This window comes from Mycteria americana, chromosome 4, assembly GCF_035582795.1.
Source record: "Mycteria americana isolate JAX WOST 10 ecotype Jacksonville Zoo and Gardens chromosome 4, USCA_MyAme_1.0, whole genome shotgun sequence".
Classification (NCBI taxonomy): Eukaryota; Metazoa; Chordata; class Aves; order Ciconiiformes; family Ciconiidae; genus Mycteria; species Mycteria americana.
In genome coordinates, this window is record NC_134368.1 from 71764860 (window position 1) to 71781490 (window position 16631).

The 16631-nt window shown below is 42.1% G+C and overlaps 1 protein-coding gene across 5 annotated transcripts in view; it reads right to left on the minus strand.

The window, feature by feature from the left end:
• LIN54 (lin-54 DREAM MuvB core complex component) overlaps nt 1–16630 on the minus strand; it is a 40520-nt gene extending 23890 nt beyond the window's left edge. For 2 of the 5 annotated variants that reach the window (XM_075500844.1, XM_075500839.1), the window contains exons 1-2: nt 16495–16630; nt 111–838 (exon numbers count right to left, since the gene is read on the minus strand). In XM_075500844.1, coding sequence (XP_075356959.1) covers nt 111–803 — 693 coding nt within the window. In that variant the 5' untranslated portion in view covers nt 804–838; nt 16495–16630. Of the gene's footprint in view, nt 1–110; nt 839–15565; nt 15876–15900; nt 15995–16494 lie in introns of those variants that run through there. The other 3 variants (XM_075500843.1, XM_075500842.1, XM_075500841.1) reach the window with 3 other exon arrangements.
• Between the last annotated feature and the right edge of the window lies 1 nt (nt 16631).

Sequence of the window (16631 nt, forward strand, 5' to 3'; positions counted from 1 at the left end):
GGAATAAATGCAAAGGCTGAAAGCAACTGTGTGTCCATCAGTGAAGGAAATGGACAACAGTTGCAGCAACAAAATTGTTTAAGATGTTTCATCAGCATAACTCATTTTACCTGTACTGTTTTTAATTGCTGGGTCTGCAAAACAGAAGGCTGGGTCACAGTGTTTATCAGCTGACTTCCTTGTGTCAAAGCTGAGACACCAACAACAGGTTTCACTTCTGACCGACCTCCAATAACAACTTTGATCTGCTGGCCTTGTACCTTGGAGTCTCCACCTTGGGCTTGGGATGTGGCCTTCTGCACCTGCGGGAGTTGGCTGTGGGGTAATGCTAAAACAATAGGTTGACCAGACTTGCCCAGAGTTGTTACAATTAGCTTTTGCCCATCCGGTTTAATACTCTGATTGCCTATTTTAATATCGGCGGTCTTGTTCAAAATAATTTGATTGGCTGATATAGCGACAGGGGTCTGAGCACCAAGTTTATGGAGGCCACTTGGAAAGGTAGGCTTTACCACTGCATTCACATCAGTTTTTGGGGTTGTGGTGTTCACTGTCGCATCGCCCGAGTGATTACTGGGTGCAGTAACTGATTCTGTGGTGACTGCGCCCGTAGTTGTAGCTGAGGAGTTGCTGGTGGAGCTTATGTTCACTATCTCTTCCAGTTCTGTTTCCATGGGAATAGAATCTCCCATCGGCGATGACACGATAACCGCCTCGATGCTGTCATCTTCCACCAGAGTTATACCGGTGTCCATTATTTCCTCAGGGAGCAAGCTGTTGACTTCTGCTGAAACCACCTCCATTTTTGCAGTTGTGGCAGTGATGACTGGAGCAGGTACTGCAATAATATTTTAAAAAGTTATTGGCTTCCAGAAAACATACATTTTCAAAGCTTTATGAATATTACCAAAGAAGAAAATATAGTAGCAGATTTTTTTTCAGACTGAAGTTGTTGTGCATGCACAGGAGGGATATAATGAAAAAAATTGTTATCAAAACATAACACATGAAGCTGAATTTATTCTCAGTAAGAATTTATATCAAACCTCTTCAACATCATCCACCGAAGTCAAATGAAGACACTGACTTGCAGTGGATTACCAGTCCACTCTTGACAATACAGTACACAAAGAAGTAGCATTTCCCCCGCAAGATACGGGCACCTTGTTCACAGACCTTTAAGCTTACTGAAATATAAAGCTTTACAGTACAACAGCTTTAAAAATCCAACAGATAATAATGGCTTTTCTCATACATGTCAACATTGATTAGCAGGTTATCTTGCCTCAAGAGACTTGTTACCCATACCAGATATAACAGGGGTTCATTTTTGCCAAATCCTCATTTTGGAAATCTCAAAACAACCAAACAGCTGTCTAGTGACAGGCTTTAACAACCCCATAAGCTCAATCAAAAAAAAAAAGAAAAAAAAAAAGAAATACATTACATCAAGTCTGGAATCAGAAACCAACAAGTTAAAAGAAAAGAAACATTATGCATGGTTACTGTATTAACAGCTTATAGCCATCACATTGGAAGATTTTATAATTATTAGGTCTCATCATTTTACAGTTGGCTTCCTTTAACATATTCAGGCTAGTGCCATCAATAACAGCAAGAAAAGAACCACAACACAATCCACTTGTTCTGTTTCTTCATTGCTTATTGGATATGACTGAAATAGATACATGAAATGCAACAATGACAACCTCATCCCAGCTATATGAGAGGCTGCTCTCAAAGACAGCTTCAACATCCCTGCGTATTTTACTTCTAGGTATTTAGCCAGGATTCTCAACCATTCAGCTGTTTATTTTTTCTAATGCTTTTATACCAAACACATTGTTTCCATTTTTCCAGCTCTACTAAAGTGACTTCCAATAGTAAAAGCATGCCAACCTCATTTAAGATTCTAACAGCTTCAAGACAGGGTAGAGAGTTATTTTAACTATTTAAAAAGACTTGAAAGTTTCCTTTGCTTCAGCAATTATGCTTTGAGTCACTTGATAATGCAAGAGCTGTACCTACAACCCCCCAAAAGATGCATCAGTAAGTGTTTACACTTATTTAGCTCAAAACCTGAAGAAAAAACACTAAACCAAGGAAGTGCATAAGCATACTATCAGACTGGGGAACTCTACAAAAATTCTAGGATCAGATTACTAAATAGATAATTTTAGCCTACAAAATAATGGCCATACAACTAAATTAAAAGCTCAAGAAGAAATTCATGTAATGAAGACTTGTTTAGAAAAAGACTGTCCCAGCATAGCTCAGGACACCCAACCAGCCAAACACATATAAAAAAATTAGGGACTAAAGCATATCATCAGCAAAGTCTTGGAGTAACAACTTCGAAAAATGCTGAGTACTGTTAGGAGGAGGACAGGGAAAAAAGCTCAGCTTGAGTGAACCACCTCTGATCATCTTACCCATAGCACAGATCTCTATACTTGATATTCACAAAGAATAATATATATATTATATATTACATACATATATATATATATATAATGTCATAAAGGGTAAAGGGGATTTATAAGGAAAAGGATAAAGAATGCCATCATTGTTGGCAAAAATACAGAATGGTGTCTCACAGGTACCTGTGAACTTTGATCTATTTCTTCCTTTTTTGTCACTAGTATGTTGGTGCAGAATCCTTAAGAACCTAACACTGTTAAAGTGTTGAGATCAATTCTATCAACACCTTTGTTGATAAAACATGCAAAGCAGCCACACTAAGCAGGAAAATCAAAAGAATCAATAGAATAAAGCACATTGATCTGCAAACAAGTAAACAAAATGCAAGATATAAAAATGCCTGTATTTTACAGTAACTAACTGCATCTTATTACATCTCCAGAAATGCCCTCATTTCACTAAGAATAGCTAACCTTCCAGTCTGCAACCATGAGCAGTTTGAGTGTAGCACATACATGAGGATATGTTACAAAATCATCAGCAAGGCTATGTACTACAAGGAAAACTGTTCAGAAATTCAGATTACTCAGAAATAAGGCTGCTGAGACCAAATTTACAGGATGGCCTGGGATGGTGCTGCGTGTTAGTAAGGTCATCACAATGAAGCAGCAGACCAAGGGACTCATCGCCATTTGTGGCCCCATGAGTGGTCCCCTTCCCATTCTCTTCTCAGTACACAGAACAGGCCTGGTAGCACTCAGCCATGGGAAGACTCTGGTATAACTTGACAGGTTTAAGAATGTTGGCCAGACCTGCCTTAAGTCATTGGCAATGTTCATTTTAAACTAAATTCTGAAGTGCCACTTTCACCAGAAAATAGGGAAATCAAATCAGTAACAGCTTTTGTATGAGCACCTGTCTCAAAGTGCAAAACACCCTGCACCAAAATCAAAAGCTTCATAAATGCATTAAGTCCAACATAGCCCCTTTAAAATAGCAGGGATTCTCTTGGGATCAGTAAAACTGTTGCTGCATGCTAAGCAAATGCTAACTGAAACCAAGTACCTTTGCCAGATACAGCAGCTAGTAGTTCTTTAAAACTGGGATAGATGCACACACTTAAGCATAGCGTTAAGAGCATTATTAAGAGAAATACTTTCAACTTCCTGAGCTAGGAACTGCAAAAACCCTTAAAAAGAATCATGAAGAGGAACGATGAAACCCACAAAAAAATCCCTACCCTTGAGAGGTCACCACTGGGGTGATTGTTCAAGGAGACAAATCACATGGACACATCTACCATATATGAAACTAGTTACTACATCACTAACCACAAGAAGATGAAAATATGACCATATATTCATTATTACAATTTTCTTCCTGAGAAATGTAATGCAGGATACAGTTTTGCAGCTCCCAAAAAACAAAAAAATCAGAATCCTTGCCTTAAGGGACTTAGGAGTATCTCCACAAACCCTTGGTGCTGCAAAAGGCCAAGTCTTTTCTGAAGATCAATAAAGTTAAGACGACATTGTTAGCTTTTAAGAAAATCAAGGCATGTGCCTAATAATTTGCGAAGTGGAAGGGAGAACACCAATAGCTGCAGTATCTCTCAAGGGATTTACTAAGCTGGGTGGCGGGGAATGAGGCTGGAAACTAGGGTTAGATGAATGGCAGAAAAGTAATAGTGGACACCCTAACAAGTAGTTGTTCACTGCAAGTACAATGGACTCTAAATGCAAATGTGGGGGGAAAATCCAAAAGAATACAGTATCACCAGCTAGCCAATACAAAAGGGGTAACATTTGGGATTTCCTTTGCTGAGACAAAAATGCGACAACACCATCACTTCTCTTTCAAATAAAGGCAGAGCAGGGGATTGTCGGCAGGCTATGGCTCAGATTTGAGGATTTTAAAACCCCCAAATCCCACAATATTTGTATGAAGTTATATTCATAAAATCAGCATATTTCTATTAACTAGATAAAGGTTTAAAAACACCATTTATTTCATTCCTAAATCCATTCATTAGAACAAAGGCAAGAGCAGGATGAAGTAGGGGAAACACAGAATGGATCCTTGATGACTGATCTGAGAAACATGAGATGCTGTCAGCCACATGTAATCAAAGTACAGGTGCTTAAATGCTTTTCAAATTTTTCAGCATCTGCTTATCTGCCCTCTCCAATAGTGGCGATATGTAACCTCCAGAAGGCTGCTGAGCTGAAAAAAAATCCAATTTTTTGGTCTTAATACTTAGACATTAAGCAGTTTAAAATTACCAGGCCTCGAGTAGTTAGAAGCTGCCACAAAAGAGAGATCCAAGTACCATCCAGTAGGAACACTGCAGTAGCAATTCATTCACCTGCTCCCATTCCCCTTCCTAATCTTCCAGCTCTTGGGATTGGGGGGGGAAAGCATCCTGCAATTATTCAATCATGAAACAGTTACTAAGCTCTCCATGCTGCTATCATTGACATGTAACACTACAAAATATTGACAAGGACAGTTAAAACAGTGACAGTTAAAACAAAAATATTTTACTTAAGTTTTCAAAAATTTGTGTCCTATTGTCTTCAAACCAGAAATGTTTTAGCAACATATTGATATGAAATACACTGCCTTCACCACAAAGATCTTTAGTTGATCATACCCAAAGCTTTAGAAGCAACGCACACAACATGACTGCATCTTCTTCCTTCACCACAACCACTGTTACAAATATACTTTAAGAATCAGCTATCTTGTGACCTGTAGCTGTTTACTTCACTTCAAAATTAATTCTCATGTACAAGGAATCACAGCATGCTACCACAGAAATTAGATTACACACACCAAGTACAAAAGCAATTTTTACAGTCAAACTAACAAAGACCTTAGATATAGTACATAACCAAAATCCCCATGAGTCACAGAGAACCTTTCAGGCAAAATGGAAGCTAGAGAGAAAGAGGAAAAAAACCACAACTAAGTTTTTGATGAAAGCAGCATGTCATACAAATTGTAAATGGTTGAATTACATTATATATACATATGAGTGCATTGCTTGCTAGAAAACCAGCATTTTAAAATACTCAGATATCTAACTCCAGATTGGACAACCCCCTTTTCACCACAAGAAGAAAATATTACATTGCCCAGATGTACCATCAATTACAAAACAAGATTAGTAAGGAAGAACATTCTAGCCATTGTGAGGTATTGAGTAGTATTACTGAAAAAAAAAACAAACCACACAACAAAACTCCAAACACTCACCCAGAATCATTAGTATCTAGATAACTAAACCACTTAAAGGTCAAATTACTTTCCCATGCATGGCTCACAGCTGTTACCTAGCTCTCACGTGCTAATTAAACATCCATTAAGAAGGGGGCAAAACCATACCATTTTACTAATATTAGTCTGTATTTCAAGCCATGTTTACATTTCAAATTTGCATATCTACATCTCATAATCATCAGTTGACACTTCCAGTGTTTGCTATTTGTGGCTTACAGCAAGCCGAAAACTTAGACTTCCATGTCGTTCTGAAGATGGTCCAGGATCAGCAAGCTGATGATAAATTTGCTTCTCAAGAACTACTTAGTGCCCTTTCAGGGTCTAATCCTCACCTGTCCTGAGTAAATTCCAGAGTGCACTGAAGAGCAAAGGTATTACTATTATGTGAATGCTGCCCGCTGATCTAACAGTGCAATGCTCTGCAGAATGCTCTGAAGAACATCGGTATGTGTATATTTTTCAAATGACTGGCATATCCACACTCAGAAGGCAGAAATAGAGAAGTAATTAGGATAGCCATTTATGCTCCGATTACCAACAAATGCATACTGTCGACCACAGAAAGAGATTCCATACACATCTGTACATCCTGCTTTTCTCTGAGAAAGAAGTGTTGAAGGTCACTTATCATGGTAAGGTTAAAGTCTTAAACATTGCTTGTTTAGCACACATCTTTCTTATAGCAACTTTCCAGGGAAAAACTGGAAATAACATTCATTGCAGCAGAGCACTTCAAAGCAGTTCAGTTTGCTTTCTGTAACTGGAAACAATGTTCTACTTTCAAGCAGAGTTTCATGCAACTAAAAATAAAATAAGAAACCAAAAATTACAACCCTTCCCTTGGTTTTCATGCCAGTTTCAGTCATTTTCACAACATAACAGTAGCACAAAAGCTGAAAACCAAAACTGCACAGGTGTTCCTATGATCATTAAACACATTCTGAAGGTGTTCACTGCCATGAACAATCCAATATTTAGGTTTGTAGATTCCAGGGCCTTTACATTTAATGAAGCATTTTAACCTTATGTTCTAAGCAAACTTTGTGGTGAGACCAAAAGAAATAACCCCTAAAATAACTTCAAATTATTTTATTTTCTGCAGTGTTTAGGAGGCCAAAACTGAAGCATTAAGAATCTGAAGTTAAAATGAATACATATGAACTTAGCTTGACTAAAAAAAAAACCCCAACCAAACTTAACAAAATGTGAAGAGTACTTATCACTAGGCCCAAGAAACACAGATTTCAGTCTTTTAAATAAAAGAAATAAAGGTCTTGCTTTCCAAATTCTGGATGCCTCGAACATGGGGATACAGAATAATTCAGAACACACAGCAATATCATACCAAGAACATTCTTAAAAACAACAAGACTGAAAACTGCTATCATAGGCTGGATATCAAGTTCCCCACAGACTTTTAAAAGGTGTTATCATATTGGGCACCTTTTAAAATTAGGCTTGCCGCCAGAAATTTCAGCAAGAGTGCATTTTAGCGCTATATTTATGAGCGAAGGTTCATCACAACAGATTTGTAACATACCAATTTTATTGAGACTTTGCAAATCAGGAAGCACAATGATTATGCAGTGCATTACATGTATACTTCAGCAGCGCTGCCCAGTCAGAAGGTACAATACATGAAGTTCATTCTAACCAAAACAAAAACACATGCAACACTGATTTCAGTGGGGTATTTCCTTTCCAAAAATATGCTAACATGGCACAGAAAAGCATTTTGTCCTAAAAACTTAATTCCTTATGCGTATTATGCAATCATTGCATACGCAGAGATAAAAAACACAGATAAAAATCTAAGATCATAAAGTGAAATACTTTCAGGGTAGTGCTGTCAAAATTTGGACAGCAGTGAGAGCTGTTATGGCCACCACTGCTTTTTAAACTTATCCTAGAAATCTAAGGTGGCTTTCTGATTCTTTGAAAGAAAAATAGCTCAACAGTTATATTGCACTGATTCACCAGAAAACATGCTTCTAGCTGCAGATCTCAGCAGCTCTACCAGCCTTAAACATGGCAACACTTAACAAGTACAGAATGTATTTACTTGCAGAAGGACTGAGTTGAAGGTAAGTAGCTCGCCTGCAGGCAAACTGTGAATTGGTTTAGGTGCCAAAAAACACTGTTACCCCCTCCCTCCCACTTTAATCTCCAGATAAAGCACCTCCATATTCCTTTTGGGGAAAACTTATTTAAATAACCAGGATTGTACAATAGCTGACTGGCTTTTGTGGAATGAAATTCCACATTAAGATTTTGAGTCAAGAGATCAAGTCAATAGAAGAAACGGGAATTCCAGTGAAATCTTCATCTCTGCTCCAGAACCATGCATGCCTCTTCAAATGCAGGCTTCTAAGACCTCTGAAGCCCCATTTATCATAACACAAAAGGTTGAAGAGCTTCTGAAACACTAACGGGTAAGTTTCATTAGGTGTACCCAAGAAAACCAACAGTTAGGTTTTTGGATAAACACCTCAAAAAAAACCTTACAGACAGGACTAGCCAGAGAAGCATTTCAGTGACTAGGACTACACATTATCTCTTACAACCTTTGGAGAGATATTTACTGTATCTTACTCTATCCCTGGAGATGCTTTATTCCAGACAGCATACCAAGGCCACCTGGAAGGAAGAGTTCTTTGCATGCACCCTCTGTGCTGCTCAATGTATCCCTTTCTGTCCTTACAGGATACCCTTCCCAATTTGACTTCTATGGCAAACATGCTCTACCACCAGTTGGACGAGTCACCACTACACTGTCTGAGTTGAAACGGATCCAGAAGGTTCATCTCATTCTCAGAATTAATAAGAGAAGAAACAATTATATGCAAAGCCTTAACTGTGTTTCTCCACAGAAAAAGTTGTTTTCTTTTTATGTTGCAAGATCACCTAGCTCATAGCTTCCCTCTTTACTACATCTAAGACAACTTTGTATACACCACAGAAGCTTTTTGCCAACTGTCAATTTATAATTTTGGAGATTGGAAATTAACAGTGTTGTTATATATGATGGGACATAGAAGCTGACCTGTAGCCTTGGCAGGTCAGCTGCTGTGACTCAGCTGCCCTAGGCAATTGCTACACTGTGTTAAAGCACCACATACCCACAATAAGCTGGATGCACCTGAATCAGAGGGTGTCTCAGCACCTCAGTAAGCTCTTTCAGAATCCAGCTCAGGACATGCACCCGAACAGCTCTGTGTCAAACTGTCCAGTCTATCAAAACCAACTGAGCCGCAGCAATATAACTCATAAGTGACTATGGGATGAGTTTGTGCAAAATTGTATAGCATCTGCATTGTTGAGGGTAGTCTAGGTTCTTATTATCTGGACAACTAAGAGCTAACTCTCTTCCAAAGACAAAGCTTATTTTGCAGCCATAAACAAATATTAGAAGCAGAAGCAAATGTAACAACTCATGATAACAATGTCATTAAGAATTTTTGTTAAGAATCCAGGACAACCAACTTGTCAAAGCTTTTTATTCAACCTATGTCTTTTTGCTGACATAACACCAAAACTCACCTTCCCGTTCAACAGAGAATGAGCTCTTATTTTTCCCAGTCATTCCAGTAGCAACAGTAAAAATTCACAAGTAGCCTCCCTCTTTCATGTTTTCTGCTGGAAGAAATCCATAGCTCATATGCAATTGTTAATTTTTTTCTTCACGGGAAACAGAAGTGACAACCTTTGCTAATATCATTGTAGGTGCTAAAGTGACTAACAGCCTTGTTGGTCCCTCTGCTGTGGCCAGTTCACAGCATGGTACCAGAACTATTCTTTGCAAGTGGAAAAAAACCACTCTTCATTTAATGTTCCACACATTAACTCAGCAAACAGAATAAACTTATTTCAAGAAAAGACTGAATACACTAAGTAAAAACACAAGGCTCATAGTTCCCACAGATTCTTGACTGCTTGCTAGTGCAAGTGACATAGAACACCTACCTATGCAAAGCAGAAACAAGCTACAGTTAAGAACATGAAGGTCACTTGGTTGCCTAAGTTGATTTCAAAGGTAAAAAAAAAATCTTAGAGAAACAAATAATTTTATTGGGTCATTTTATAACCAAAACAAAATAAAGAACATGCTAGTTCATTTCCTTGGTTGCTGCATTCTCCCATTCCTTTTTGCCAAGTACATGCAAGCACGCATCAGCTATTCCAGGCAACTGACATTCACAAAGATCAATGGCACAAAAACATAGGAAATGCAATTCTTAAGAAACTCATGACACTGGACATGTTTTCTCTCATTTGCTAGAAAAGCCTTCACAGAAGCACATGTATACCCAAGATTCACCCGTACTGCTGGCATATCAAATGAAAGACCACAACTGCACATAGTCAATCTTACTGTACTACAATTCTCCTAATTAATTGCCATCCTTCAATTTTGCTACTATTTCAATAACAGGTAAAATGGTGTCATTCATTTTACGCATTCCCCATTTTCTTACTCTCTCTGACACTCTACATTTTGTCTCTAAAATTGAAAGGTTTGTTTTGTCGTAAAGCAAAGAATTACAAAATCAGTTGGCACTGCATCTTTTCAACAGTGTCTTTTGTTTAAGCTTACTGAGCTAGAGATTGCCTTAAAAAATACATGTCATGAAACAAAAAAAAGATTAATCCATAAGAAAGCTATGATTAACAAAGGTAAGTGGAAAAATTAATCATCTAAGAGGGCAAACTCACCATGTTTGCATATGTAACAGTAGAGTGAAAGCAAATCATTTTAACACAGTAACAAAATATGGATGTGGAACACAGACAAAATAATTTCCATTCTTCTTCCCATTCTCTACAGAAGACAAGCTATGGGGGCAGTTTGTCTGCATGCTTCCCAGCAGATCATGGTTCTAGATTTATCAAATACAATACCGATGGCAAACTATAGCAAGGAAAAAACCTCAACCTTACTCCTTATCAAACGTTGAATACATAACTAGTGTAAGTATCCAGTCTTTTTTCATCGGTTATAAGGAATACTAAGAAAATATCAGGTATTCTTCACCACAAATTTAACCATCTATAGTCAAAAAATTCAAACTAGTTCCCAAGGCAACCATAATTCATTCAACCAACGCACACCATTCCCTTCCCATTACTCTACATTCTGTTAAGTGAACGCTCCCTACATGACACACCATACATACAACTATGTGCAGCATATCAGGAACGGGCAAGGTACACAAATTAGCAACTCCGATGTGTTTAAAGTAACAGTTACCAAGTGATATGGACATGAGAGGTTTATATTACACAGTTAAGTTTTGTTTTGGTGGGGTTTCTCCCCCACCATTGGAAGAAAGATTAAGTTCATGTCACCACTGCCATGTTTATAATAGAGGTGCTAGCTGTTTTCTTTATAAGAATGGCTGGAGGAAAAAAAACCCAAACAAACCAACCACTTGCCCACATACCAGTTATGAGGAGATCCTTCTTCCCTGGCAAGTTCTGGGTAACTTAAGCTTCCATTGTAATTTTAAAAGGAAAACCAACAGCTAAAAAACCTTATCTGTCAACAAACTGGTAATTACATACTAACAAAACAAGCACCTGGTACATTTTTTTTAGGATTTACTGTGAAAAACAGTCTAGCAATATCTTTATTGCACTGTTATTTCAAATAGCATCCTTTGCTACTTTGACCACTGTGTGCACATCATCAGCCAGCATTACTTTCCTTATACTCCAATTCGTATTAAGCCAGCATTACTGCTAAAGCTCTCCCATCCTCCTTTGGCATCTGCCTATTCATTTCCATACAAACATTTTCCCTCCTCCTTGTGCTAGCAAACATTTATGTAGCTGCAAGGGCAGCCCAGATGAAGGAACCATGCTGGGTTAAAGCTAGCCATCCAAACCAAACTGTGGGCTGTCACAGCCCTGCTTTTCTCTATGCTGCTGATGCTAGTGTTCAACCCAGGAAGAAAACTACTCCACAAAGTAGTGAGTAAATTCTGGTGGGTCAGTGTGCTGAGATAGCTCAGTTCAAAGTCTATGAGCACCAGAACAGCACCAAGGAATAGCACCACAGCCAACAATGCAGCTGAGTCAGGGGGCTGGGGAAACCCAGGAACCTCCTCCCTCCCCTCCCAGGTCAGTATTTATACTCCCTCCCTGCACAGAGGGAAGGGGAAGAGTACAACCAACTCTTTTGGTGGTGGCAGAACACTAGACTATGTTTTAAGTAGATCTACTCCAACCTGGAACAAAAGTCAGGTTAGTTTTAATGCAGATCAGTCTTTAACTGTGGTCTACACATAGCTGCTTAAGTGCTTACAAAGCACAAGAGAAGGGGAAGCATGGAAGAAGGAAGAAGCAGCATGGAAAGAGCACTGGCTGAGAAAGAGATAGACTGGTGGTGCTATGCTCTGCCTCCCCTGAGACAGGAACAGGAGCAGCAGCTACCAGTAAAAACCCACAATCAAGGGGATCCTGTATCCCCCCCACCAGGCTGAAGGCAGCAGCTCAAAGGAAAAGAGTGAATGGAGGCGAGTCCACGCTCGTGGTGGCAGGCGAACACCCTCCTTGCCCACCTCGTCTTCCCAGGTGCCTCTGTACAACAGGTATGAGGCCCTGGAAGTGGAAGGCCAGTCAATGGAGGATGGGGATTACAGTCCATGGACACCAGAGGTATCGCCTAGGTCAGAAAAGCATACCTCTCGTATCAACACCACCTGCACAAGGAAGAGAAGACGGGTTATAGTTGTGGGCAACTCCCTTCTAAGGGGACCCTCCTCTTAGGGAAGTCTGCTGCCTCCCCGGGGCCCGGGTGAAGGATATCATGAGGATACTCCCTAGCCTGGTACGGCCCTCGAACTATTACCCTCTTCCATGTGGGGGGCAATGAAGCTGCAACACGAAGTCCTAGGGCAATCAAAAGAGACTTCAGGGCCTTGGGACGGCTAGTAAGGGACTCCGGAGCACAGGTTATTTTCTCCTCTCTCCTTCCAGTTGTGGGCAGTGACACTAGAAGGAACAGAGACACCCAATCTATCAACTCATGGCTCCGTGGCTGGTGTCATCACCACGGTTTTGGGTTTTTTGATAACAGGATGGCCTATACAGCACCAGGTTTACTGGCATCTGATAGGATTCATCTTTCTCAAAGGGGAAACAGAATCTTTGCTCAGGAGCTTGAAGAGCTCATCAACAGAGCTTTAAACTAGACTCGAAGGGGGAGGGGGATAATAATGCTTAGGGACCTGGTATAGTGGTGGTCTTGGTAGTGTTAGGTTTACGGTTGGACTCAATGATCTTAAAGGTCTTTTCCAACCTATACGATTCTGTGATTCTGTGGAAGGGGAAGAAGCTGCCAGGGAAGAGCAGAGCCATCTTCCTCACCAGCAAAGCAGCAACAAGAGCTCATGGGATTATAGCAGTGCATAGCTACATCTTCTCCCAAATAAATGGGAGAGTAACACTTAGAAAAGAACACTGAAAACAAGTATGAAACTACAAAAGCTGTCAGGAAAGCTCTGCCCAGACACTACAATACTAACAGTTATCTAGATTTTAAAACAGAAAGTTTTCACTTGTTTGCAGATTGTATCTCTTGTTTCATTCAAATAGTTGTGGGGGGAGAGCAGATTAAGCTATGTAGGCAGACCTGAGACCACTGGGAACTTTTTGATAAAAATAATATAAAAAACCCAAAAGACCCAAAAAAACTTTTCACAGGAACAACAGATTCATCTAAAGAAGTTTCTAAAACATTCTTCAAATAGGCTTCTTAAGTCCACAGCAGAAACTACTGTTACTCCAAAGACCATAGAGATGGGGATTGGGTATGTACCTGGAACTCACACGACAGACCAGAGCAGAGCCCAAAACTAAGAACACAACCCTCACGTGGGTAGCAACATGTTCGACTGTAGAAGTACGGCTTGTGAAGGGGAATGACACACAAGTTGAAGAGTTATGGAGCCACTAATCTACATCCATATCTAGAACATGAGAAACCTGAATCTCTCGCATCATGTAGCTATGCGTCCCCATCACTGATCAAGGAATTATTCCAGCAGTCTCGTTCTTCTCGTGCAAGAAAAACTTTTATGTTTTCTAATGTTGTCAAGTGAGCAAGCCTAGTCACAGGCTATACTGAAAGCCACATGCTGCTTACTAGTTTTCTAAGCAACTGAGGAAACCAAGCTATTCAAATGTAAGGCCTGGCAAATTACAAACAAATACAAATCAAGAGTTCAAGAAATGTCTTCCACTTCTCATTGGGTGCTCCTGCAGCTAAGAATAAAAAAAAATCCCACCAAACCAACAACCACCATGAGTTTGTCTCCTAGGTAGTTGTTATGAATCCCACCATTGTAGTATACAAATTCTATAGGACATTAAGATGTGCTTCTAACAGCACGTAAAGTAAAAAAGCACTACCTCTATAGCACAGGAAGGGAACAAAAGCACAAGCAGACCAAGCAACAGATAAAGAAGCACAGCTCGTTGCTGAAGCAGAAGTCAACCCCCCCCCAATCTACCTTACCTTCCCCCCCCCCCTCCCCCCCCCAATATTTTTCAAACAAGTGTAAGGCAAAAGAATCTAAGGGGCTCTGGCCGCTTTTCAAAACCTAAAATAAAAGATATCCCAATGTACAAGATAACAATGTCTCTAAGGCTGAAATCTGACAGCGCTCTTCATCGCTACACTTCAAATTTACCTGTGGTTAGCAGACGTTCAACCTGAAACCAGTTTTGAGAATTTTGAGAATTTTTGAGCTTTTTGAGAATTCTAGCTGAACCATTCCAAGCATTCAGTTACTAACCATCTGAGCTTGGACATCTCAGAAGTATAAGCAAACCAAACAACAGCAAATAGTTCTTGATACATAATCTGAACAATCAACCTTGCATAACAAACTTTTGAAACTTACTGCATTACACCAAGCATGAAGTACCTTTTTAACCCACTAGAGAAGCTGGGCTGTATTTTCTAACATACACTCCAGGCCAGCCTTTAAGAGTGCTTGGCCTACAGAGCAATACAGCCATACATCTCTCTGGAGGTTGATAGAGTCTGTACAAGGCACATAACCAACAGTTACCACTTGCTGATGCGTATGTAAACTGGATGTCTTGGGGAATAAAAAAGACAAGTCTAATGCATTTTATTTTACGAAAGGATTCCCCTGACAGAAGAAATAGTCTCAGCTGATAACCCACTATTCTTCTTGCCTCCAATAAGCCAAAAAGTTATTGCAAATAAGCTAACCACACACCACAAGGCATTGCCTATTATTGCTAGCTTTATGTAAACATTGCAAAGAATATTCTGAGCTATTTTTCTACAGTCAGTATTTTCTACAATAACTGTAACATATTTCAAGCAACTGTTCAGAAGGATGAACCTAATGAAAGATCATTTATGTATCTGTTCCTTCTTCACTTTAAATCTGAAGTCTGAGAGCTTTCCTCCTGTTCACACTGTGTTCCAGTGGACAATTTCACATGCTCTCAATACCGCAGTGCTTTCCACAATTCAAAACCTCCATACCAAATGTTACGTAATTAGGACACGATGTGCTTCAAAGTCAAGGCCACAAATAACTAATAACATTCTGACCTCCAATATACCTCGTAATGAGCAACAGCTCATCTTCAAGATGAAGACAGAAGCTGGGACTATCCCAAAAGATGGTCCAGCTAAATTCACTTCGAACTCAGAGGCTGTCCACAGCCGTGCAGCAGCACGTTGAAGGCACAGGTACGCCCTCGCACTTGGACAAGTTAAGGAAGTGTGGAAAACACCCTATGCCGTTTTCACCGCACCCCGCTCTGCAGGGCAGAGCCCGAGCGAACATCCCTGCAGACAAAGGCAGGACGTTCTCACCTCGGACCAAGTCTGGCGCGGCCCCGGCACGTCCTCAGGGGGCAGCCCGGTCTCCTCCGGCGGCCCACGCCGGCAAGTTTGGCGAGGAGAGCGTCCCCGGGCCTGAGTCAGCCGCCACCGCGTCCCGCCGCCGCCACAGCCAGGGGCCCGGGACCGCCCGGCCCCGAGGGCTCTCCACCGCCCGATCCGGTGTCTCGTGGACCACAGGAGCCGGACCTCACCGGCCGCAGGCCCAGAGAGGCGAGCCCCAGCGGCCGCGACTGTTGGCATCACGCGACGCCGGCAAGGGCCGCCCCCCCGGGACCGTTACCCCCGCGCGCCCCCCAGGGCCTCACCTCATCGGCGGGCGGCGCGGGGGCGGCCGGGAGCCACGGGGCTCCGTCAGCAGCCGCCACCGTATTTCGAAAGATCCGCCATTTTCACCCCGTCACCACCGCCCCCCGCGGCCCGCCCCCGCCACACCTGCCCCCGCCGCGTCGCCCGGGCACCCCGCCTCCCCGCCGGGCGTCCGCCGCCGAGCTGCCCCGCCACCAAACCCCAACTGCTTCCGGACCGGCAGGGAATGGGGCGGCGGCGGGTCCCGCACAGACCCCCGGTCGGAGAAGGAAGCCTCGCCGCCGGCCCTCCACCGCTCCGCTGCAGCTTCGGGCGCAGCTGATCTCAGTAAGCAGCGGTGAAGAGACCCGCCAAGGGGGCATCTCCTGCAGCAGAGAGGAGACCAGGACGGCTGTCCCCACAAGCCCAGGGAGGTCGACGGGGCCGCCCGAGAGCCCGCCCCGCGGCGGGGAGCGCGCCCAGCGGGGCCGGGCCTGTGCCTTCCCGGTAGGAGGCGGCTGTCAGCGCTCCACCGCTCCCTCCCCGCCAGCGGGGCCGTGCCCACACCTCTTTCTTCGTCTTCCCGCCGCCGCTTTCCCGCCCCTCGCACTCACCGGGCGGGCGGGCGCTCTTCTTCCTCCTCCTCCTCCACTGCCGCTATTGATGCCTCTCTCCGCCGCCGCCGTCGCTGCACGCTCTCCGCGCCTCGCACCCCCGCCGGCCCCCTCCCCTCCGCTACCGCGCCCGGCGG